Source organism: Eptesicus fuscus, chromosome 1 (assembly GCF_027574615.1).
Source record: "Eptesicus fuscus isolate TK198812 chromosome 1, DD_ASM_mEF_20220401, whole genome shotgun sequence".
Lineage (NCBI taxonomy): Eukaryota > Metazoa > Chordata > Mammalia > Chiroptera > Vespertilionidae > Eptesicus > Eptesicus fuscus.
The window spans coordinates 5,926,827-5,952,728 of record NC_072473.1 but is presented as its reverse complement, the minus strand read 5'-3'; the positions used below and the strand labels follow the sequence as shown (position 1 = coordinate 5,952,728).

At 41.4% G+C, this 25,902-nt stretch overlaps 1 protein-coding gene across 1 annotated transcript in view; it reads right to left on the bottom strand.

Moving 5' to 3' along the window:
* OFD1 (OFD1 centriole and centriolar satellite protein) overlaps positions 1–25,902 on the bottom strand; it is a 35,193-nt gene continuing 9,291 nt past the window's right edge. The window contains exons 6-23 of the mRNA XM_054720384.1: positions 25,598–25,705; positions 24,157–24,293; positions 23,425–23,598; positions 21,158–21,264; positions 19,065–19,184; positions 17,241–17,314; positions 15,666–15,757; positions 14,504–14,693; positions 13,348–13,478; positions 12,708–12,819; positions 10,626–11,195; positions 8,933–9,059; positions 7,257–7,357; positions 6,151–6,270; positions 2,228–2,379; positions 1,225–1,380; positions 422–489; positions 1–143 (exon numbers count right to left, since the gene is read on the bottom strand). Coding sequence (XP_054576359.1) covers positions 101–143; positions 422–489; positions 1,225–1,380; positions 2,228–2,379; positions 6,151–6,270; positions 7,257–7,357; positions 8,933–9,059; positions 10,626–11,195; positions 12,708–12,819; positions 13,348–13,478; positions 14,504–14,693; positions 15,666–15,757; positions 17,241–17,314; positions 19,065–19,184; positions 21,158–21,264; positions 23,425–23,598; positions 24,157–24,293; positions 25,598–25,705 — 2,582 coding nt within the window. The 3' untranslated portion in view covers positions 1–100. The remainder of the gene's footprint in view (positions 144–421; positions 490–1,224; positions 1,381–2,227; positions 2,380–6,150; positions 6,271–7,256; positions 7,358–8,932; positions 9,060–10,625; positions 11,196–12,707; positions 12,820–13,347; positions 13,479–14,503; positions 14,694–15,665; positions 15,758–17,240; positions 17,315–19,064; positions 19,185–21,157; positions 21,265–23,424; positions 23,599–24,156; positions 24,294–25,597; positions 25,706–25,902) is intronic.

Here is a 25,902-nt window from a genome sequence, read left to right as displayed (position 1 = left end):
TTGGATTATGGAAACAATTTTTATTGAGAATTCTGTTTATTACAGAGAACATAGGCCTTTTATTGTGTTACATGAGAAAGAAGGTGGGCAACACATGTGTTTACCAAAAGTCATCTGGTTCTTCATGAGACAGGCCTGTGAAACTAAATTAGGGAAAGACAAAAATTTGTTAAATTGTCAGTTCATTCGGGGACCTTTCTAATGTTCCTATTCCTTCCCCGTGGGGTTTCTGCCCTCACTTAGTTTGTATCAGTAGCAATCTCACAACTTCAAAATGTAACAGATTTGTTTTGAAATTAGTAATCTGATTAGTCCAATAATTTATTAGAGGCAGACTACATCTGAATGGTGGTGCCCTTGGCTGACAAAGCCAGAATCTGATAATGGTTTGGGTAAGAACACAATGGTAAGGAAAGCATACCTTTCATCTTTGTCACTAGAGGGCAGCGTGTCCACTTGCGAGCCTTCGCCAACACTCTTGATTGAGCTCTGATCAAGAGAGGGAAGAATAATTTTGAAATTAAGTATGTATTAATGTATTAAGCACTTCTGATATCTCTGTGAGAACTTTTTGAAATATAATTTAAGGGTCCAAAAAGGTGACTTTTAGACATGAAATTCAGCAAGCTCAAACTATCTCATGTGCATTCTCAATAGCCATAGTATTCCAGACTTATCTTAGTACCAATGCATTCGTTATTCACTGATAGCAGTTTAATTAATTTCATTCTTGTTCTGAAAATGAGATATCTCAACCTTTACAAAGCTGGACAAATCAAGACCTGTTCAGTCTTTTACCCAAGCAAAAGTGATAAAATTTTGTCAAGAATATAATACACTTAAGAGACTTGAGGCTACATTTGAACTTTGGATTTTCTCTCCCTTTACCTTTTTGTCTCCAATAGCCAGTTAACTGCCACACGTCCAAAATGGAAATCATCCCCACATACCACGACATTTTGAATTTAAAAAATCAATTTGCAATGAATACTATAAAAATAAATATATTACAATTTGGGTGTTCTTGAATATTTCAAGCTGAAAATTCTCACAAAAAATTATTTTAAAGTTGGTCAGGGCTATCACTTAGGGCTTGGGGTGTCCTTACAGACGCTTATGGGCGTACCATGGGATAGAGAAGGCAGACTCCTATCCCAGTTTTCTAACAAACCACAGAAGCCCTTGCGCCCCCACCTACAGACCTCCGGTTTACAGCATCAGTACCTTATCCACCTTCTTCGAGTCTTGGTCCTCTTGGATAATTTTCATGTATTTCTCCAAAGCGTTTTCACCACAAGCAGATTTGTCTTTCATTTCTTCTTCAACACTCTCTTCTACTTCTTTCTCCATTTCAGTCTTCAAAGACTCTTCAATTATCCGCTGTCAAATTTTGGCCAGCAAAATAGGAAATACACATATACATTTTAAAAACACTTAATATATAACTCTGATCTTTTTTACGTAAAATGTGCATTGAAGTCATTGAAAATTTTTCATTGAAGTCATTGCTACCATCAAAAGGGGACAGGAAGTCATGTAATGAAGGATGGGATTACTTTGTCTAAAGGGTCTTGTGCTCTAGACCAGTGGTCGGCAAACTCATTAGTCAACAGAGCCAAATATCAACAGTACAATGATTGAAATTTCTTTGGAGAGCCAACTTTTTTAAACTTAAACTTCTTCTAACGCCAATTCTTTAAAATAGACTCGCCCAGGCTGTGGTAGAGTGTGGAAGAGCCACACTCAAGGGGCCAAAGAGCCGCAGTTTGCCGACCAAATGAACCAGGAGTTCAAGGAACATGATAAGAAGATTAATCTATGTAAGGTCCAGCAGGTATGGGAAGTGGCTGAGTAGGGACCAGAATCCAGACATAGAAGGGCAAAGACAATCAGGAGGGAGTAGGGCAGGGCAGCCTGAGGAAGCCACCTCCCGAGTTTCCTCTGGTCCCAGCCAGCTGACCTGGAAACCCCACTTACACAGGAAAGATCTACAGCAAAGCAGAGTCCACCCCCTTTCCAGGTGTGTTTTCAGGACCAGTTGAGAATGCATGCCCACAGGCTTGCAAAGCTCCCCTTCTCAGTGCGCATAAGCACAGGAGAGGATCAGGATGCCTGTAGCAGGCTTTTTGAAAGTTACCTACCGCTATGTCTTTAGGGGACACTAAGGACTCACACTAACGGTGTACCATGCAGAAACTAACATGGAGAACTTAGCTTTAGTTATTACCCTTTCTTGATCCAGTTTTTCTAGTTCTTTTCGTTCCTTTTCCAAAGCTTTCTGTTCACTCTGCCTTTTTTCTTCTCTCTGCTTTTCTTCTTTCAGCAGGTTCCAAATTCTTTCTTCTTCACTCTCTTCTCCTACTTCTTTCTCATCTGCGCCTAAAGGGACAGAAAATAAAGGGCAAGTAGCTTCCAGCATCAGTTTTTCCAACAAATGCAGGAATGGCATGCAGGTGCCCTGCTCGATTCTGTTGACTGTGTTGGCCTGCTGATCCAACTTCATGGTCTGGCAGCCCCCAGTCCCACTCCTGGCATGGCACCCGCCTTTTGCTTTACTGAGATGAACACAAGTCACCCTTATCACGAACAACTTCAACTGTCCTCCCCTCCATATCACATTTCTTTATCCTCCTCACCTCTTCTCCTTCCTCCGCCCTCCCCACGCCCTGCATTTCTACCTCCACAATGGGTTGTAATCTCTGTAACGCTCCTTAGGATTCTGAATTAACCAATAGTCCCTGATTTATAACTCTTCCCGACTCCCACAAGGGCACTCAAGCCTCTCCCACCCAGTACAAAACCAGCACCCTACCTCTTCGCCCCCCTAATCAGCTCGCCATCATTCCCCACTTCCCCTGGGCTGATCCTTTCCTAGGGTTTCAGCTATCGGCTCTGCCCTGATCATTCCTACGGCTATTTCTCTAGTCCTGATCTCTCCCCCCAGCCTCACAACATTTCTGACGAATTCCCCGCCATCAACACACGAAAATCCCATGACATCAGCTTCATACCTGAAGTTACCATTCCTGTTCTTTTAATCATGCCTTTCTACACTACATTCACTCAGCCACCAGGGCTTACAGGCTCTAACTCCCCACCTTGCTGCAATTAAGAGTCCCTCTCACCATTTACCTAGACAGCTGCGGCTAAAATAACCTAGTCAGTGTGCTCTCCGACATCAGTCTCTGCCTTCAAAAAACCCACCTTCATCAGCGCCCGTCATTTCCTGAAGAGAAGACCTAGATTTCTGTTCCTATATCTGCTCCAGTGGAGCCCAGACCCACTGTACTCTAGGCACTGACAATCTGCCTTTTTCTTTCTGGACTGACTTGCTATAGCACCCTACTTCTTCACTGGGAACAATGCACCTTAAGCAGCGGACTCACTGCTGGCTGAACCCTTGCTCTGTGCTTTGCTTTCACTCTCTCCCTAACCTGACACTCCCTTCCTCCCACCTCTCCCATAAAACTCTATCCCTGAGGAAGCCCACACTTAAGTGCCTCCTCCTCAGTGAGGTCCTCCTTATTCCTAGTGACAGTTACCTCTCCACCATCACATTCACACAGTATTTTGTACCTGCCTTGTCACAACCATGTGTGTTTGTCCTACATCTATTGTTCTGGGCTTTAATTATTTGTCTATTCCCTGTAGCTCAAAGCACAAGTCCCCACGTGTCACAGGTTTAACTCAATGTCAACCCCACAGAGCATTATGCTTGCCTTTCTCTTCTGGCTAAACTTTCCCCCCAGCAATGCTAAGAGACAAAAACTCACAGGTTCACCAGAGAACATAGGCCTTTTATGTTCTCTGGTGAACAAAAATTCAAAGGTTTTTGCTCTGCCCTGTTCCAAGTCCCTGGCAGGAACTTATTTCATTTTACTAACAGGACAGAAGGAACAGTCTTTTCAGTCTCATACTCCTGGTCATGAAATTCAAATATCAGGGGAATCAGCTGATCATTTCCACAGACAGAAATGCAATCTCCTCCTTGCTGTTGGAAGAATGGTTACTCCTGAATGGCATCACTTTATCACATGGAACAGCAACCTCAAAATAGGAATGCTGTTTGGTTGCTGACTTTAAAAGATAAAGAAAAAAAAGGACTACAACTTTGTTGTGGAGTATACAGTCATGCACTGCATAACAAAATTTCGGTCAACAATGGACCACATATATGATGGTGGTTCCATAAGATTACAATGGAGCAGAAAAATCGCTCTTGCCTAGTGGTGCAGCCATCACCCCATGGTAACTTAACGCAACATATTACTCATGTGTCTGTGGAGATGCTGACACAAACTAATCAACTGTGCTACCAGTCGTATAAAAGTACAGCACATACAACTACGTCTAGAAGCTAATACTTGATAATGATAATAAATGGCCATGTCAATGGTTTATGTATTTACTACACTATACATTTTATCATTATTTTATAGTGGTCTCTTTCTGATAAAAAAAAAAGTTTGCTATAAAACGGCATCCCATGTTGTACAGACAGCATTCTCATATAGCTCATGTTTATTACCATGTCACCTGATGGCATCATTTTCTCTTGTGCTTGATTTAATCTTGCATTTTGTACAGAGTGTGCTATACAGGCTTGTAGCCAAGGGACAATAGGCTAGACCAGTGGTCGGCAAACTCATTAGTCAACAGAGCCGCAGTTTGCCGACCACTGGGCTAGACCACACAGCCTGGGTATACAGGAGGCTGTACCACCTAGGTTTACATACGCGCACTCTGATTTTGGCACTACGATGAACCCCTGAAGGACACATTTCTGATTATTTCCCTGCTGTTGAGTGGCACATGATTGTACTTTGTAGATACAGAAATCTCTTTGGATGTTAGAGCAAAGAAAAGCAGCATTTCCACTGGGCACCTCAAAGATAGCAAGTTTCAGCCTTTTCCATTACCCTTCGTACCCAGATGAAGAGGGGAAATGATGACATAAGAGAATTTTTCAATCATCAATGTAAACACACTAAGAATAATTTTAAAAGCTATTATTATAATTTACATTACATCTCAGAGGCAGAACACCTATCAACTCAGTTGTTTCCCTTCTTGTATTACATTATTTTTATTCCCTATTCACCCAGGTCTCTGCCAAATGCCTACCACATCCACTCTTGGGTGGCCACTGCCCCTACTGGGTACCCATTGTACATCCTCAGTGATGGCTGACTGTCCAACTTCCCCACTAGAAGTTCCATGAAGCAAGGGCTTGGGTTGGCCCACTGCAGTATGCGTAGTGCCCAGCACACAGGAGGTTCTTGATCAAGTCTCGCTGAATGAGTGCTTTCCAGAACGATTTACTCTGGAATCAGCAACAACAACCTTTTCAGAGTCTCTTGCTTCTTTCAGCAATTCCTCATATCCCTGAGTATGCTGACTTAAACCAAGAAACTACTTACAAGAGGCTTTGCACACACAGGTCCTGCCCAAACACTGGGAGGACAAGAGCTGGTTTTACTTAAGAACTTCCTCTCAAGTTTAAGGCTTAAACCATTTGGTTCAAGGAGAAAAGGACCTGGCTGGAATGAACTCTAGTCTCCCCCTACCGCTTTCCTCCCTGTGCATCCACACTGGTGAGGGAAGTGGGTAAGCTGGAAAAGCTAAGAGGAAAGAGAAAGTGGGCCAGACAAGTCTGATGACCAGTTTTTCTCCAGTGTCATCAGTTCTTCTGAAAACTAAAATATAAAGATTTTTCTGCCCTAATTTTTAAAGAAATGAAGGAAGGAAACAAATATTAACATACCGATCACACTGAAGATGTATATGGGTATTAACCACCATTTCATTGTTACACTATAATTTCTCAAGATGGAATGGTTTTTGCAAAAGTGTCTTAAGCAGAAAGGTAACTGCTCTGTCAGACTTTGGACAAGGAAAACATATTAAAAGCCATTGGCCCGGGAAGAATAAATGAGAAACCTTTCTTTCACAGTTTTCTCCTCTTTACATGTTCAGTTTGGGAGCTACTTCAGAAATGTCATTAACATTGCTAACACCCCAACCCTAAAACTTTGAATAACTTAAGCTTACAATAAGTACACTCCCACAATACATGAAATAACTTACAGGGCACAGACTGGCATTCAGTACTCATCATACTACCTGTAGTCACCACCAAGGAAAACTTACTTGGATACTGAGAGGAGAGAGATCTGTCAGGAAGAGCGGCTGCAGCCGCGCCCAAGGGAGACATGTCGCCAGCTGGGTGAAGGCCATTCACTTCAAACTGCATTGGCATGTCCGCAGCATCTACAAAAGGTATAAAGGAATGTCCCATGAGTCCTTAACAATAGCAAGAGAAAGCAGTGCAGCATGGGGGTAACTTATTGCGGAACGCTCAAGTCTCAATCAAAGCGACCAGGCCAGAACTTTCCCTACAGAATTAATCTTAAGACGTTTCAGCATAACCACCTGCCAACGTAATCGCTTCTCAAAGTGTTCTTACACTTAATTAGATTTTTTTCAAAACTAGATTCATAACCCAACAGGAAAGTGACAGAAGAATTCACCTGGCTTGCTGACAATTACTTGAACTCCATTTAAATAGCAAGGCATTAACACAATTGCTAAAGTTAGCTGCAAAGAATTTGCAAGTTTTACTAAGGCCTTTCATTGTTCAAAATATACTTTCAAACTTGGTGATGAAGCTCAATGGCGAAATGATAGGTTACATACAAATATAAAGATTTCCCAAGCTGGAGAAAACGTCAGAGCTGACTGACTCTACATCTCAATTTTGTACTTAAGCAGTAGGCTCCTAGAGAACACTTTAAGGCAGGGGCAGAGCCAGGACTCCAGTTTCCAGACAAGGAAGCTAATATATTTTCACCTCCATTCTTTCACTAAGAATGAGTTTTCTACATCTGAGGCAGTCGACAGAATCTATATAACTTAAAGGAAATAACTTGGCATCTTTATATTCCATAAAAAGGAATAAAAGAAATTTTAAAATCACTTATTTTAAATCTGAGGTAATCCCAAACTTGACAAATTAAGTGAAGGGTTCACTTGTGGGCTTAGCTCCAACTTTGATATTACTGGTTATCCTGAAATTTTTGAAAAATGGAACTCAAATGTACCCCTGAAAATCTTTGTGATATAAAAACGAAGCAATATATCTTTAGGTTTTTATCACAAAATACAAATGTAATTTGTAACTACTTTGATTTTTATAACAATGGCTATGTTTCACCAAGACTTAGCTTTCTACATTTTAAACTTATATTTGAACTTACATTCAAAAGATGATTCAAGTTCCTCATTATCCTTAAAAGATAGTTCATCCACCTTTGAAGATTCATTTCTGTCTTGAACTTCAGTTTGTCTTTGATAAAGACTAGGTTGGAAAAATAAAACTCATAATGAGTGTGAAGCTATAATAGGGTAAAACCAAGAGCACAGGACTATGAAAAGTCTTTGTGACTCAAGAAAAGGCTCTAGAGAATGAACTGTGCTCAGTGAGAATGAGAGCTGCCCTGCACTGGGCGCACTCCATGCACCAGGCATCATTCCAAGTAATCAAGACATTAGCTCAGGCACTCCGCAGAACCACCTTACACTGTGAGGCAGGCACTATTGTTAACGAGGAATAATGCTGCACTCTCAATGCTGTTTATTTCTCCAAGAACCACAAAACATTTTTTGAAAAGAACAAATTCTATACAGAATCAGCATGAGTCAGCTGAATATGCAATACTGCAAGCCTCATGTGCATCCAAGTGCCCTAACTCCCACATGGGTGTGTCCTGTCTCTCCTCTTGGATTTACGAGAGAGCAATATAAATAGATATACATTACATGCATTAGGACCATGATGGGTACATGCGCCAGTTTTCAACTCTGTACACTGAGACTGAATCGATAGCAGACAGATGTCCAGCCTGGAGACCAGAACTAAGGAGCCAGAGTCTCCCTCCATAAGGATCATGCACAGACAGGAGTCCCACATATGACTCAACACCCCCAGCCTAGTTTCTACATACATCTATTCCATTCTGCTTCAACAATCAGACCCTACAACCCACTACCAATTCAGAATTTATCTCAATAGACAAATTAGAATTTTGTTTTTTTGGACTTAAAAAATGTTTTTATTGATTTCAGAGAGTAAGGGAGAGGGAGAGGACAGAAACATCAATGATGAGAATCATTGATCAGCGCTTCCTGCACGCCCCCTACTGCGGATCGAGCCGGCAACCCAGGCATGTGCTCTGACTAGGAATAGAACCGTGACCTCCTGGTTCATGGGTTAATGCTCAAGCCACATCAGCCAGGCCCAAAATATTTTTTTAATGACTTTTTAATGATGTGTGAAACTATTTCAAGTTTAAAAATAAACTGAATTTATTTGCTTTTGCAGATTTTGTATGTTGCTTATTTATCTCTATACACACAGTCTATTCATGGAACTATGAAGATGCTTATTGCTACCATAGTGCATAGTGCACACATCAGGTTTAGCAAATAAAGAAAAATTACTTATTTACTAAAAGGAATTTTCCCCAGGTAATTCAGATGATTCTCAAAGATCACACATCATCTTGCAATCTAACTGCAAATTCTACACTCCATGTGGTCCTGAGCATCACTTTAAAACACACCACACAAGCCCTAGCTGGTTTTGCTCAGTGGATAGAGTGTTGGCCTGCTGACTGAAGGGTCCCGGGTTTGGTTCTGGTCAAGGGCACATGCCCAGGTTACAGGCTCGATCCCCATTAGAGGGCATGCAGGAGGCAGCTGATCAATGATTCTCTCTCATCATTGATGTTTCTATCTCTCTCTCTCCTCCCTTCCTCTCTGAAATCAATAAAAATACAGTATTTTTAAAATAAATAAAAACACCACACAGGTCTGGGCTGAGCCCCATGCAGCTAACCAGACTTGGCTGGGCCAATCATAACATGGGACTTACTCAGCTTTCTGCTCCAGAGGGCTGGAGAGCGAATGGAAGGAATGGCTGTGCCTAGACTCAGTTGATGAAGGCTGGAGCATTCTTTCTGAACAAGAACTGGGAAAAGCAACTTGGGACTGGCACAGACCTAAGGGGCAGAAGATATCAGGGAAAGAATAAATTACATGGAGGAAAAAGCAATGTGGTTTCTAAGTTCTATTAGTTTGAAATGAAATTCTGTTATTCTTGCAAACAGTTGAGTATGATGTATAAATGATCCACAGCATTAATAATTCAAGCACCTAAATGAAAATGCAGTGATTACAATCCTATCCTATCCTATCTAATAAATCTAATAAGAGTAATATGCAAATTGACCACACCTCCGCTACACCAAGACACGCCCTCCAGCCATGCCCACCAGCCAATCAGGAGCAAATATGCAAATAAACCCAACTAAGATGGCTGCAGCCACAAAGAGCAGGAAGGAGGCTTGGGTTTCCCCAGCAGTGGAGGAAGCCAAGCTTTCTGCCTGCCCTTGCCAGCCCAGGCCTCCTACAAAGTTTCAATTATAGATGATAAATAAATCCCAACAGAAATGGCTGCCATCACTGAGTGAGCAGAAGGCTTGGCTCCACTCCAGGCTACAAAGTTTCAATTGTAGAAGGTAAGTAAATCCCAGATACCAGGGCCTCCGCTTGGGTTGCTGGGGGGGGGGGGGGGGGCGTGGCTGGCCTGCAAACCACCACAGGCCCCTCGCCCAGGTTGCCCCACACTCCAAGGGAACCCCCATCCTGATCCGGGACACCCTTCAGGGCAAACCAGCTGGCCCCCACCCATGCACCAGGCCTCTATCCTATCTAATAAAAGAGTATTATGCAGATTGACCATCACTCCAACACACAAGATGGCTGCCCCCATGTGGTCAAAGATCTTGCCCCCATGTGGACACAAGATGGCCACCACAAGATGGCCAGCAGGAGAGGGCAGTTGGGAGGGACCAGGCCGGCAGATGAGGGAAGTTGGGGGCGACCGGGCCTGCAGGCAAGGGCAGTTGGGAGGGACCCAGGCCTGCAGGGGAGAGCAGTTAGGGGTGACCAGGCCTGCAGGGGAGGGCAGTTAGGGGTGACCAGGCCTGCAGGGGAGGGCAGTTAGGGGCAAACACGCTGGCTGGGGAGCAGTTAGGCATCAATCAGGCTGGCAGGGGAGTGGTTAGGGGGTGATCAGGCTGGCAGGCAGAAGCAGTTAGGGGCAATCAGGAAGGTAGGCAGGTGAGCAGTCCTGGATTGTGAGGACTGTGAGAGGGATGTCCCAGATTGGAGAGGGTGCAGGCTGGGCTGAGGGACATCCCCCCTCCCATGAACGAATTTCGTGCACCAGGCCTCTAGTAAACTATATAAAGCTAATCAGTAGTAGGGGAAAAGCCATTGTCATTCTCTGAACACACCTGCATGCCAAGCAAAATGCTGGAACTTGCCACTCTATCCCATTGCTTCCCACACCAATGTTGCGCCATAGGCAAGAAGCCACTGGTAAGTAGGCAACCACGGGTGCAGTAAGGACACAGCTAGAGATTTCTAAGGTCCAGGGCTTTCCCAGGCCCAACTAAGCATGAGCTTTCTGCTCCTTCCTGCTGTCTAGGGCTACCATTTACTCAGATAAAAGGTCCACTGAGGACCATCCAGGTCCTGCAACCCTTTCTGCAAAAGCTTACCTTCCAGATACATTTCACCATCAAGGCTTCGTTTAGCAAGAGGAGTGGAGGAAAGGCGTCTGTTGGAGCCTCTGCAGAGCCATGAGACTGCATTGCCCAGCGCTTGTGCCATGTTGCCTGCAGGCACCTTGGGCACAGCTGCTTCCTCGGCAAAAATACATCTTTCTGAGGAACCTGAAATGACGTTCTCGAGAGTTTCTTGCAAGTGTGCAGGTGGCAGACTCCTGGATGGTACTGGGCTTCTAGCAGCAGAGGACTGACCACTACCAACTCTACCACGGTAATTTAGGAAAGCTTTTTCTAAGCTTTCAGCCTCACGCTCTAGCTCTTTCATTCTTGCCTTGGTGCTTGCTACAAACTCAATGTCAGAATCTGGGGAGCTGCCATCCGTGCTTGCATTTGTATAACTTAAGACCCTTGATGCAATTGTGTCTGCTTTCAGCTTTTCCTGTTTGAGAAGATTTTTCAAGATATTCCTGTTTCTTTCATCCTTAGGAGGCCCCATGAATCCGCTGACAGGACGAGGAAACAGAGATGTCTTTGGATTGCGGTACACTTCATTCTCTAGGGCTGCAGGTTACACAGAGATAATGTGACCAATGAGCACAGATAATTCAAACATATTTAATTATTTTTTTGAAAAATGAAAGGAGGTAGTATTAAGAACATGCACACTAAACAATTTCTGAAGCCATGGTAATACTAATTATTAGCATTTATTAGGAGCTTTTTTATGTACCAGCTTCAGCTTCATAGACCTTCTTTCTTAATACATAATTATTATTTCATGATCCATAATACACAATCTTAATATCCAAAAAGCTCTGAGAACTGAAAACTTATTCATAATTTATCTGGTTGCAAAGCCTAAGCGGACCTGAACTCACTTGGTTGATAAACTTGACCTGAACTGATGAAAACCATTCATAATCTTTATTTATTCTACCCAGCATGGACAGTCACACATTTGACTGTAAGCATGGTTTACTACAGGAACTCCCAGGGCTGTGGCAAAACCACTGTAAGGCCCAAGTTTCAGATAAGGGTGTGAGGACCTGCAGCCACAAGTCTAACAACTCTCCTCCTCCCACATTACAGGTGGGGGGCTGAGGCTGGGTCACACAGGTAGTGAGGTGTACAGATGCTGGGACTCCCTAAGCAAAGCCAGTACATGCACAGCCAGTCTTGTGGCCGCTACTCTCAACCAATGCTTCCAGAGTAATGCATGTGTTTGAAAATGTTCCATCCTCAAACTATTTTTCATCCTTCGAGATCACTGTGAGTTCAGCTGTGGGCAGTTTGGCAAATTGAGAGAAAATAAGGAACAGGAAGGAGTAGAAATGAGTAGAGATAAAAACAAAACTAGTGCGGGAGAAGAGAATAAGAACTGAGGAGGAAAAAGTGCAAACAGGAACTGAGGAAGGCTCAGGACCAGGAAGTGTGGAAACTAGTTCAACTGCTAAACACAGAGAAACTTCCTTTGAGCTTCAAAGCAGCAAAAGAGGTATCTCAGCTTCAGTTATGAAGTAGGAAGGGGCAGACAGCATGCATCCTCACAGAAAACATACAATAGTAACATGATAGCAGTAACCCTTCCAAGTGTCTGTGTCCCAGTTAAATGTGCCCAAGGTCAATCAACTAACCTCAAAATCGGGGTGTAAAAACAATATAATGTTTATGTATGTCAATGTGACAAAAGCCACCCGCTTCTCCCATATGCTTACGCATCTCTCAAGAAACATGTGAAACCACTAGAGTCAGATTCATCTTATTATCAGGGTAACAAATATAAAAGAAAAGCCTAGGTCCACGATAAATTTGAGGTACATCATCATCACACCTTTCTTGTTTGGGATATGAGGCTCTCCCAAGGCACAGGGCATCTAATAAAACCAAGTCACATTAGCTGATGACCGGTTGGTATTCCTGAAATGGACAGGGAGTTTTACTTCTAAGATAGCATATTTTTATGGCTTTTCCCCTACTGAGAATTACTAAAATTTCAGTAATAATCATATTTCCACATACATCAGAAGTTTTACACATACATGTACACATTTATAGGTTAAAAATGTCTCTAACCTGTCTGAGTTTGTTTCAGTTGCAATTTTAAGTCAGCCACTTGCATATTTAAACTCTTTACAGAGGCATCATACTCTAATATCTGGGCCTTCAGCTTTGCAGAATGCTCAATCTGAAAAGATTTAGAGAACGGAAAGAAATCAATGTAAAAAATTCCAGTTCACTTCAAAAGGAGTAAGTCTTTTATCCGGCTTATTCTCTTTTCTGTTTTGCCCATTCTGAGCAGCTTTATGCCTGTATCCCACAGGGCCCTAGAAAACAACAACAGAGCACACAAGTTTCCCGCCTCCATTTTCACTCATCTCAAAGAACAGCTCTACAGGGCATGAGGCAGACACCAGAGTGTCAACAGTTCTAAGTCACAGAGCAAGAACCAAGAGACACACCAGTGGGCACCACTGGGACTTGGACAATTTTGTATTTATATGAATTTGCTTTCCTCGGGATTTTATTACTGTTATGAATATTGTCATATCATCACTCGAGCATTTTCTCAGATGAAAAGGATACCTTAGCATAGTGGGGGAGTAATTTTTGATGTTAAAACCAATCTGATTTACAATGGCCTGCCATATGCCAAGTTTACATGTGTGCACAGTGGACTGGCCTAACACCTGGCCAACCAAAGAACAGTACTCACTTCACTTTGCAGCTGTCTGTGCATAACTTCCTTGTGGTTTTCAAACTCCTTATGCCCTAACAGGATAGTAGCTTCTGCTTTCTTTAACTGTTTCTGCAAATTTACCAGCTCAGGAGATGGCTGAGCTATGCCTAAGAAGGTAAAAAAGCCTAGTGATTATCAACAGCAAGTTTTCTCATTTCACTTAGCAAAAGCAGCTAAGGAGATTTTAAATTGTTTCTTTTTTTTTTTTTTTGCACACATGTAGTTAGCAGTATATTAATTCTTTGGAATGGACTAAGAGCAATCCTGACTCTCAAATTTCAGAATTTAATACATGCAAATAAATGCAAACTTCACTACTCTTCCTACTCCCATTTCAAATTAAAAAAATTCTTTCAAACCCTCAAGTTAACTTGAAAGCCCACCTTTTTCCTCTATCACGCACAGAAGGCATAGGAGGAGCCCTCCATCAGAACCTGTTGATGACTACCCCTGGGTCCAATCTGATCTGTGCATCTATCAGCAGCACTTGGGGTCCAGGCTGACAGCAGACGGAGTTCCCCCATTTCAGTCACTGAAGAACCCTCTGATAAAGGGGAACTCATGTAGGGTAGCCACAAAAGACGGTGTGGTTCCCTGGGCTAGCAATGGGGCCATGCTGTTAACACTCCTTGGGCCTAACAGGTCAGGGAGGGAAGAATTCCCAGAAGTGAAGAAAATGAGCTGGCATAGGCACAGGCACTGGTGAGAGGCCATCCTGCAAGCAATGGGATCTTGCCTGGCTGAGAGGCACAGGGCCAGCCCACAGCCAATGTACACAGATGTCGGGCGGGGGGGGGGGGGGAGAATGGCAAGGAGGGGTAACAACCACCTCACCTCATTCTCATCCCTCTTTCCCAGCAGTGAGGGTGACCCCACTGGCCAAACCTGAACAGCAGAGGGCGAAGGGAAGTTGGTACAATCCAGAGAGGCAGATTTGTACAGTTTAAAAAGATTTCTTCTTAGTGACACTACTAATACAACAGCAAGCAAAAAGGCAGTAACTTCAAATCGAGAGTCTTAAGTGCATAAAATTTTTCTGATTGAAGCCTCCCTTTACAGGTAGTACAAAGCAGTTTTGTAATACTAAGCTAATATGAATTATAAAGACATGCAAATCAGGAAAAAGACATACAGTTTAAGAGATGCACTTTTTCATTTCTGCTCTCTTCTAGTTGTTGCATAAGTAATTTATTTTGAGCCTGACACTCTAGTTTCTCTTCTTTTAGACGTGAATAGTCACTCATCTCTTTCATCTTTTCATTCAGCAGGTGGTTTTGCTTGGTTATTGCCAAGGACTGGGACTTGAGAGACTCGAGCTCAAGCTGGAATTTAAAAAAACTTGCATTTTTCAATGAACAGTGACTGCAGTACTGCTTACTCAAAAGCTGGCAGGCTGCTTTAAGCTGGGCATCACAATACAATTAAGGTCATTGGACAGAAGTCTTATTCCCTGCAGTAAGAAGAGCCTGACTTCGGGGGAAGTTCATCCAACCTTATACTTATGCAGAATCCTGGCCTACAAAGCAAGTGCTTCTGATTAAGTTTATGACCTGTTTTCCAGATGCAACTAAGGTCCCAATAGCAATCAGACTGTAGCAATGTTTTTAAATATGAAAAAGTGAACTATCACAAACATGCTGTGGGTGCTTTCCTTTTCTTTGTACGTCTCATGTTTGTATACAAACGCCTACAAAGTTCTCAAATAAATAAGTCATTACAGCTATAAAAATACATTTTATATGCAGGATATATTCAGGTTACGTCAAGTTCTAGCTCTTTCCTTCAGATAGCACATGTGATGAATGGAAGGAAAATAAAGTGGCATGTGAAAAACACATTTCATTCTGTTTTAACCTGTAAGATCCCGATGTAATGACAGGAATGTTCACCTTCTGGTGATGGGAAGGGAAGAGGCTGAGGCAGAAACTAAAATGCACTGGCCACCTGCTATGGGTTAGGCACGTAAGTCAGCTCACCAAGGAACCTCAAGCACCAAGGAATGTGGGCAGCACCCCAATGTTTAAGGAACTTGTCTGAGCACACAAGCAGGAAGGGAGAGACACAGGATTTAATCAGAACTCCAGGTCCCCAAGGATGTACTTCCCATGCTTCCCTAGGAGACTAAGACTGAAAGGAAGAACTACTGCATTAATTTAAGTTGGGCCATCACCTTCTTAGTCATATAATAGTCCAAATTCATTAAGACAGTAACAAGCTATATTATGTATGACTGACACTAAAATTCCATATACTGCCTAACATCAATTTCAAAAAACAATAGGCTTAGCAATTACCTCAAGTTCTTTCACACGAGTTGCACAATGATAGAGTTCTTCCTTTTTTGAATTAAGAGCCAATAGCTGCTCTTGCAAAAGTATAGCTTTTTCTGAAAGAGAGAGCCAACCAATTAAACAACATGTTTTTCTAGTGGATACAGAACTCATTTTAAGAATTTGTGGCCAATGTCAGAACTAATGACCATTATTTCATCATCTAAAATAGCAGGTGTCTGAGTCCAAAATCAGTAGGGCAAGTGAGAAATAAGCCCTTTTACCCAACAGGTGATGGGAAGTTAGTCCTAACGGTCACTATGTGGTGAGCTTCCTATTACACACACCAACCAGAGTTACACCAGGTGCTTAGAGCCTTCATGCCCAAAGATCTGAATTTCCTTAAACACAAAGATTTGTCTTACGATTTTATAGTCACTATTTTGTCATTTTCACTTCATCTAATACAAGTCTATACAGATATTATCATCAAAAAATAATGATCTGACTACATAATGGTACTAATTGCTAAAGAAGTATTAGTCTCCACAAGTTAGTCACAGAGGAGCAGCCACACGCTGGGTGTCCTTGCAGGTCTCCATCAAGTACCCAGCCCTGGTTTACTCCAAGTCCTTTGAAATTTCCACTGAAGTTCAACTTCTTGTCACAGGCAAGTTCCTAGAAATATACTGAAAGGTAAAATACCTAGAGATTGAAAAATTATTCCACTTTCCTTCATAGTCCTGGGCTAATTATATAACAGTTCAGGGGGTTAGAGTCAAGTGGAAATATCATGAGGCATAAAAATATAAGTTAAAGAAAAAATTAAAATAGAGCTGTCATATGATCCAGCAATTCCCCTTCTTGGCATATAGCCCCAAAAACACTAATTTGAAATGATATATGTATACACCCCTGTGTTTACTGCATCATTACTACTAACAGCCAAGATATGGAAGCAACCTAACGACCACTGATAGATGAATGGATAAAGAATATGTGGTTTATATACACAATGGAGTGTTACTCAGCCACAGAAAATAATGTAATCTTGCCATTTGCAACAAAATAGATGGACCTAGAGGGTATTATGGTAAGTGAAATAAGTCACAGAGAAAAACAAATACCTTATGATTTAACTTATATGTGGAATCTAAAAAAAATTAACAAAACAAAAACAGACCCATAAATATAATTAACAAGCTGATGATTGCCAAAAGGGAGGGAGGGAGGGAGATGGGAGAAAAAAAAATCCTGAAAACCCTACTCTCTCTCAGGTTGTCATTTTTGATATACTACTTTTCTTATTTAAAAAAATATATTTTATATTTTGTCCTGGACTGTGTTGCTCAGTTGGTTGGCAGTGGATCGATGTTTCTAACCCCCTCCCTTCCTCTCTAAAATCAATAAAAACATATTTTAAAAAATAAAAAATGTATATAAAGTTGGGTAAAATCCTGCCAGTAAATAACTGATCTTTGTGAATAAACAAAAGGTTAAACAGGAAGGTTTGCAAAAACATAGTGAAAGACAATGATTATTTTTTAAATTTTGTAAAATTGAAAGGGCAAAAAATGTGTAATTTTGTAGTAACATCACCTTTATTCTTTCTGTCTTCTTCAACCAGTTTGTTAGTTTTGGCAATGTAGTCGTCCTTTAGCTCAAGTTGATACCTGAGAATCAGAATGACTAAAATGAGTTTCTTGTCACTTTCGTGGACAGATTCCTATCAATGTGTGAGCTTCTGTGGCACCCGGGTGCCTAAGGGCATGAACATGGCCATATAGAACTTCAAGGTCTCTCAGTACTAAGGCCAGAGATCTAAATTCTGAATATACAAGGTCCAGTCAGAGCCTGCTGCAATCCTGTAAACTTATGGGTCCCGAAAACTCATGTTATTGTGAGGTTACTGAGAACAATTATTCCAGTGGTCTGGATTGACACAAAAAAGTAAATGAAGTTAAATTTACACTGATACAACTGACTCTATATCCCAAAAGATAAGAGATCAGTCACATCCAATCCATCTGCCTTGCCCCGCCTCCCACCAGAAGAACTTTTGCCTCAGGAGCTGGGCACAGTGTTCTGAGCCAACTACCACCACCTTCAGGTCTGGGTTAGCAATACTAAAAGGCACACTTTCAAGCAGTTTTACTTATCTCCACCAACTGCTCCTAGCAGACTTTTTGGTTCAGAGATGGAGGGGGGCGAGGCAGGGGAAGCACTCCTGTGCTGAGTATCCTGTGAACTCCAACTCTTGTTAAAGTCATAGAGGATACCCAAAGCAGACAAATAACACCAAACAGCTCATGATCTATGTGGCAGTGTAAGTTAATATACACACTTACTCATTTAATCCTAAAAGTTTAACAACTACAGATATGTCAGTGTTTGCTACTATACTCGAGGAGCTCACATAAAAGTATGGAGCGATAACATCCATCATTTCAAACTCAATATATGGAAAGGTACTATATTTTTATCAGAATTCTTTTAAAGAATAAGCCTCAAGATGGTGAAGGCCTTGGGGGGAGGGGCAGTAGCGGGCTAGAAGGGATCAATAGGGGAAAAAAGGGACATATGCAATACTTTCAACAATAAAGATTACAAAAAGAATAAGCTCAAGAAATATTTGCAAGTACTATGTAATGGAATATTAATGACAAATTATGGGCAAGGCAGTAAAAAGGGGCCGATGATTAAGAAATACCAGAGCAGCTCAGTTGAGATATCTCTTCAACAAGAATTTACTCAACGAATATTAAGTGAACAAACACTTATTATGTGCTAGATACTATACTGAGCACTGGTGAGAAAAGTTACCATATGGGCTTAACATCTTTGCATTAAGATATTAGTCACTGTAATATAATAAAACTCAGACGATAGGAAAGCCATAGTAACCAGTTATCTGTATTTTCCTTTCCCTGTATCATTTTTTTCTTCTTCATATAGTTAATTTCAGTTTGTTTCTTTTGATTCTGGCTTTGCAGAATCTTGAAGGAAAAAAGGTACATGTCCCCTGACAAACACTATAACCACTAGGTAGAATATATAAATTGTTAGATACCGCCATCTTAGTGGCAGTATGAGTGGGGTATGGAAAAAGAGATCTAAAGGTGATTATAATTCCACTTTTATAGCTCATCAGCAGTGTGAGCTGAGAAAGTCACAAGGTACCGTAAAAATAAAAGTAAATTACAGGCCCTCAATACATGTTAGAGAAGCTACGAGTAAGAAAGAGCAGAGATGCTATTCTCTGTACTGTAACTCTGTAAAACTATCTTAAATACTCATGGGAAAGGCTTGACTATCAATGAAAACATGAACTTTCACCAGAAAATGTTAGTCTTATCTACTTCACTAGTGTTGCCATCAACTTAATTCAAACATATTACTTATTTAAGAATGCCAAACAATTACTTTAGAATTTCATTCTTGAGCTTCTGGTCAAAGGTCTCTTCCATACTCTTTATATTCAGTTCCCGTCTCTTAAGTGCATCAGCCACACTTTTATGTTTTTCTTGTTGTAGCTTCTGGGCCCTGAAATTAGCGAAAACATAAAAATCAGATAAAAAGCTGTAATATCTGAAATAAAGACTTTAAGAGAAAAAATATGTGATTTTTAGCTCCATGGACTAAAACTGTTATGTGACTGTCACCTCTGGGAAATAAATGGAAATAGCCGGAGTCCTCCATCTATTTTATGAACTGACCGAGTTACGTCAGATCTGAAATAGCAGATGGAGCAGCATGGTGGCACCAGGCTGCAAGGAGTGGGAAAGTGTCCAGACCAAAGTGCTTTTTCACAAAAGACAACCCACATTTAAAAAAGTTACAGATGATAAATGGCTGTAATCAATCCAGAGGTGAAAGAATAATGCTATTACATTAAAGCTACATACCAAACTTTAGTGTACTTTAGTACTTGTTCTTCTGTAAGATTGTTTCTGTGAGATTTAACGGATTAGCCCATAGATATTAAAGACAGATTTGTTTTTGGAATTTAATAATCTAGTGATTGAATATTGAAAAAAAGAGTGCCAAACGAGAGAGAGAAGGTAGATGGATCAATGAGAACTTCCAAATACTGAAGAATGGAATGATCTTCAAGTGAGACCTTAAATCAACCACAAACCAAACCCAGATCCAGGGAATCAGGTTCATAGGTACTTAGGATCAAGCCATGGGAAATGCTAGGGAAAGCTGACCATTCCAAGAAATAAAAGCTCTTTGTGTTAGCTCCCTCTGCTGGCTAATCTGTAAAGCAATGGAGCAGTAAACATTTACTGGCTTATACAGCATCCTTTGAAGCGAGGAAGGGTTAGGGCAGTGGTCAGCAAACTCATTCGTCAACAGAGCCAAATATCAACAGTACAATGAAATTTCTTTTGAGAGCCAAATCTTTAAACTTAAACTTCTTCTAACGCCACTTCTTCAACATAGACTCGCCCAGGCCGTGGTATTTTGTGGAAGAGCCACACTCAAGGGGCCAAAGAGCCGCATGTGGCTCGAGAGCAGCAGTTTGCTGACCACGGGGCTAGGGGAAGTGAAGATAAAGTGATGATATAATCATGAGCCATCTCCATCCAAATTTTGTCACCTTTTCTTTGCTCTCATGATCAATTTATCACTTCACTATTGCATAAAACAGAGTAAGTTAGGCAGAGAGGAAAAATCAAATGAATTGAGCCTATATAAATGAGAGAACATCCCCTAGCTGGTCTGGCTCAGTGGATAGAGCGTCGGCCTGCAGACTGAATGGTCCTAGGTTCGATTCCGGTCAGGGACACAGGCCTGGGTTGCAGGCTCGATCCCCAGTGTAGGGCGTGCAGGAGGCAACCAATCAATGATTCTCTCTCATCATTGATGTTTCTATCTCTCTCTCCCTCTCCCTTCCTCTCTGAAATCAATAAAAATAATTAAATGAGAGAACATTAATGAAGAATAGGGACAAATCCTTTAATGAAATAAGAGTATCTGTGAGTATCAACTAATAGCAGAACCTAATGGGAAAGAAAGCTTATTGCATAAATGAGACTGATGAGCTTGCCATTAATGTCAGGTAAGATGTGAATTAAACATTGGTGAGCACTTTAAAAAAGTACACACACATCAGTTTTGCCCAGTACAAGTCAAGTCAGAGCCACCGCATTTCCTCTGACAGCAAAGCAGTTTGTAATTCAGTTACTTCATGCATATGCAACCGTTAGGTCTGAATGACTGAATGTAAGTGTGCAACATGATTTCTTAAGAGTTGTTAGCTTCTTCCAAGTACTGGTCTGGTTTTACTGTAGCCTGATGATGGTGTCTCACTCTGCTATTCATCCCAATGTCTAATATTTCAAAAGCAAAATCCTAGTCTTTGTTTCTCTCAACTTGTGCCTTTTAAAACCAGGTGATGGCACCTTTACAACCAAGAACTCTACTTGGCAATTAGCATTAGAATAATCATATGTATTTAGTTCTTCTTAAACTCACAGACTCTGAATATTAAAAATGAAAACATTACTTACAAATCAAAAGCTTCAACTCTTTGTGTCAGCTCTGCTTCTCTGCCTCTTACCAAATCAATATCTTTTAGTAGAAGCTGCCTTTGAGCATAAATTTCTTTTGTCTCCATCTGTACAGGAAAGCATTAATTTTTAGCAAGCAAGCTAAAGAAAATAAAACAGATTTGGACTAATGGACTGCTTCTTACATTCCAGAGAACAAAGTACAGACATTTAGAGGAACAATTTCACTTTCAAGAGGTTCCACCTCAAGGTATGCATTTTGCTTGTTCTAGTTACACAAGAACTTACTACTCCCCCCATTACTGTTAAGCTACATTACCCTATATTCCTAACATCCCTGTGTAATTATTCTACTTAACATCTGTTACTTAAAATTTTGATCAATTCAATTAAAAAAAGAAATGAAACATACATTCAACAATAAAACTTAACAAAGCAGAATCCCTATGGTTCAGCAATTGTTGCCTGAAAGTTTCAATTCATAGGGTGTTCTGCCTCAGTCAGCATGAGCAAGCTGGTATGAAGCCCCGAAAAACAGGCCACACTTCCATTTGCGTGTTCACCGAGCAAAGATTTACTGAATATCATGTCAGAAAGCACACTGGGAGCTGGATATGAAAAGATGAATATAGTCCCCATCTTTTAAAAAATTCACGATTAGCCAAAACCGGTTTGGCTCAGTGGACAGTGTCGGCCTGCGAACTGAAAAAATTCACGATTTACTAAGGGAGAAACCATCATACTACAATGTGATGATTTCACAACCAGAGTCCAGTCTCCATGGCAGGAATGACACCTAAATGAGTCCATCAATGGGAATCAAGGAAGGTGTACCAGGAGGCAACATTTAAGCTGGAGTTTGAAGGACAGGACAGTTTTACCAGGGAGAGAAGGGGACAGACTTTCGGGTGGCAGAGTAAAGGCAAGGTGCCTTTTTGAGGATGACAACCTTCTCCAGAGCCTTCAGGGAATCTGTGACTAAATGGAGACAGCGGCTGTCAACTAACTGGTTGATCTAATCTAGTCAGTCAACTACCTTGAAGATGAAAGTGTTAGTCTGAACATAACCCATCATCTCGAAAACCAGTGCTTCCATTTATTTTTATAGCTAAAATGAGTGCAATTCCCAGAAATGCTACACAAAATCAGAGGAGATGCAATCACCATTAATAACTGGGTCTTACTGAGAAGCTCCAAGGAAGGCTGACACTGGGAGGAAGCCTTTTACTCGACCATCTCCTGGTATCAGTAATTCTGGCTGCACATAGGAAACCATGACCCCAATCCCTTGGTTTGACACCCCTTGGGAAAGGAACTGTTTTCCCTAAAGCAGTGGATCCAATCCCTGCTGCTGACACACACTTCCCGCCACTCCTCAATCTCTCCACATCCTGTCCAGTCACTTTCCTGGGTGCCAAGATCAAATGGCCACATGGATGATGCTTACAGCCCCAGGCCCCTCTAACTCCAGGAACCTTCGCCTTTGCTTGGATGGAAGCATAGTGCATATGGTTTCCAACTTCACCTAGAAGCTCAATTGCAACTCTGTTCTCTTGGTCCACCCCTTATTCTCCCATCTGCCAGTATCCCCAGACCTACTCTCTGATGTCTATGAGATGGCCATGTAACTCTCCCTTCTCCCCTGGGTTAGTAGCCATCCACCCTCTGCTCTGGTTCTATTCACCATCATGCTGAACCCCAATGTCTTCAATTAAACAGTCTCAAATCAAATTCAGCTCTATAAAGCCCCACTCCCCAACCACCACCATCTTTCTGCTCTCACTGAGCTTCCAAATCCTCCCAAGAGCTACAAAAGAACAATGACCTACAATTACCTGGTTAGTTCTACTTCAATTCCAGGTTGCCCACTTCAGCAGGAACCCCCAAACAGCTCAAGCAGTCCCATCTGCTTCAGAGAGCTGCTCTGCTCCTTCCCCTCCCCCACTCCAGTAGCCATTCCACACCTCTGATCCTCTCCTCAAGGTCACTACCTAATCCTCACATCTGCCGCTAATTTACTGTGAGTGTCTCACACTTCTGACACGAACATTCACTTCCACTTTTCCTTCCAGCAGTCTCGGAAAAAGAAGTCTACATATCCTTTTCAAGGCTGATTCTTCCACGTGCACTCTTGACCACAGTCCTTACTGGTCCTCTAGGGCCTGGGCTATCAATTGTTCCATCAAATGTCCCATCTCACTCCTGGACCTTGAGCCAATCTAACAGCTGCAGAAAGAGCCACCCATTGAACAATTTTAAAATATTACCTCCTGGTGTTTCTGAATTCTCTCCAGGGATATCTTTTCCCGATTAAGGAGGGCTTCGGATTTTGCTTGACAAGTTCTCTCAACCTCACTCCAGAACTTGGCTATTTCCTTTTCAGACTTTCTTTTCTCTTCCATTTTAATTTTTATTATTTCAGTATTTTTGAAATGCTTCAACTGCCAATTGATCACAAATAATTGTAAGTACCAGTAACAGTACTATAAAAATAGTAACAAATTCTCCATGGTTAGGTTTAACATTCACACTCTAAATATATTTAGTTTAATTCACCTTTACTTCCATCTCATTCACTGTACCTATCAGGATTCATTCAAAAGGCAAAAAGAGCCGAAACCGGTTTGGCTCAGTGGATAGAGCGTCGGCCTGCGGACTGGGGGGTCCCGGGTTCGATTCCGGTCAAGGGCATGTACATTGGTTGCGGGCACATCCCCGGTAGTGGGTGTGCAGGAGGCAGCTGGTCGATGTTTCTCTCTCATCGATGTTTCTAGCTTTCTATCCCTCTCCCTTCCTCTCTGTAATAAATCAACAAAATATATATATAAAAAAAGAAAACAAAAGGCAAAAAGAAATGGCATCAAGTGGAAAGAAAACTATCATGCACAACAGTATAGTATCACATTCATTAATAAAGATTCTAGATATTTTCCTACATACCTAAGATTAAGAAAACAAACAAAAATATCATTTTGTTAATAGCAACAAAATAAACTTACCTTTTCATGCATTTCTGCCTGAAGCTGTTGTTCTATTTCTCTCTTATATTCATTTAACTTCTTTTCTAAAGAGTCTAATTTTGGATGCTGAGGGTAAGCACCTGCAAACTGATCGTCAATATGCTGAAGCTTCTCAGCTATTAAAAAAACACAGGCAGTTAGAATAGAGGAATGAGGTCAGGTGAGCAAGAGGTCTGTTCAAAAGCAGAGTACAGGGATGAGAGCAGGGAGGTCTGCAGTTTACTTTGAAATAATTCAAAAAATTAAGATAGATTACTGAATGGACAGAAAGTGATCAAGCAAGTATAACACAAATTTAATGGTGAACTGTAAAACTTTTAACTTTTTGAATGTTTGAAAATTTTCATCATACAATGTCAGTGAAGAAGAAAGCAAAGTTTAAGTCAGAAAACACTGGCATCTCTTTCCAGTCTCTAAGTGCCAAAGCAGAGTTCTTTTATTGGTCTTTGGTGAAAAGTAGAGTCACATGTTCAAAACACTGACCTTAAAATGAATCAAAGATCATGAATTTCAAGTCTTCCATTTTACAGACGACACAGGTGCCCACACAGTGTAGGTGACTCCCAGAGGGCTAAGCAACTATACAATGGCATAACTGGGATGAAAGCCAGGTCTGCTGATTCTCTTATTCCAGTGCTCTCTCCAGCATACCCACAGCACTCACACCAAATGTGGATCGGAATCAAACGTTAACTAGAGTGCAAACCCACACCAAGAGTGCAATCTCAACCATGTGAATACCAGTGCCCACCAAAAAGTATGCACAGGAAAAAAAAAAGGCTGGCAGAAGCAGATTAAGATATTTGATCTTATTGTCTAACAAGTTATTGCTCCTTATGAGTGAGGAGGAGCCAGGATTAATCACAGCATTTTAGCCAGCTGTTTCTCTTCTGAGCATACAACTAAAGACATGATGGTACTGTATGTAGAAAGGCTGTACCATGGAAAAGGATCTGGATCATGGACCAGAAAACTTGGACTCCAGTTTCAGTTCTGACCCAAACTGGGTGTTTCCAAGTTGCTTTTCCTTTGTCTGGCGACCTTGGTTTCCTCAACTATAAAATGAAGTGATGGGCCACTGACTTCTCTAGTTCTCCGCAATATAAACAGTCTAGCTCTTCTCACATTAGTGGCTAGAAGATAAAGTTAGATAAAACAGGGAAAAGCCTCCCAGTTGAATGTTCAACCCAACAAACAAGAATGTGGGCCTCTGCATCCCCCTGGTGATCATGGAGGGAGGGGCAGCACTGAAGGAAGAACTGGTCCCTTCCAGCAATGACACAAGAGGAAATGAGCATCCCCCCTGCAGTTTACATCCCTCCCAGTCTAGGAACACAGACAACATGGAAAAGGAGGTCATTTCCTTCATTCAAAAAAATTAAACAGAAAACCTGAAATTATAAAAGAAGCCTGCAATTACCAAGAGAGTCTTTGCTAGGCAACATCGGACTTGTCTGAGTATCCATGTCACAAGTCTCTTTAGCCTGAAGATATTGTGCCATTTCTTTTAGAAACTCCAAGAGAAAACCTAAAAAAACACAATGTACGTAAGTTTGGTCTTACAACTTTCATTCAACCATTGCTCAGTCATGGTTTACAAATTTTGGGTTTATCACATTATCCTGTTTTACATTATGTATTTTTAAAGAATAGTTTGAGGGAAGTCCTTCCCAAGCATGACACAAAAATCTAGAAGTGATAAAGAGAAATATTTAACAACATAAA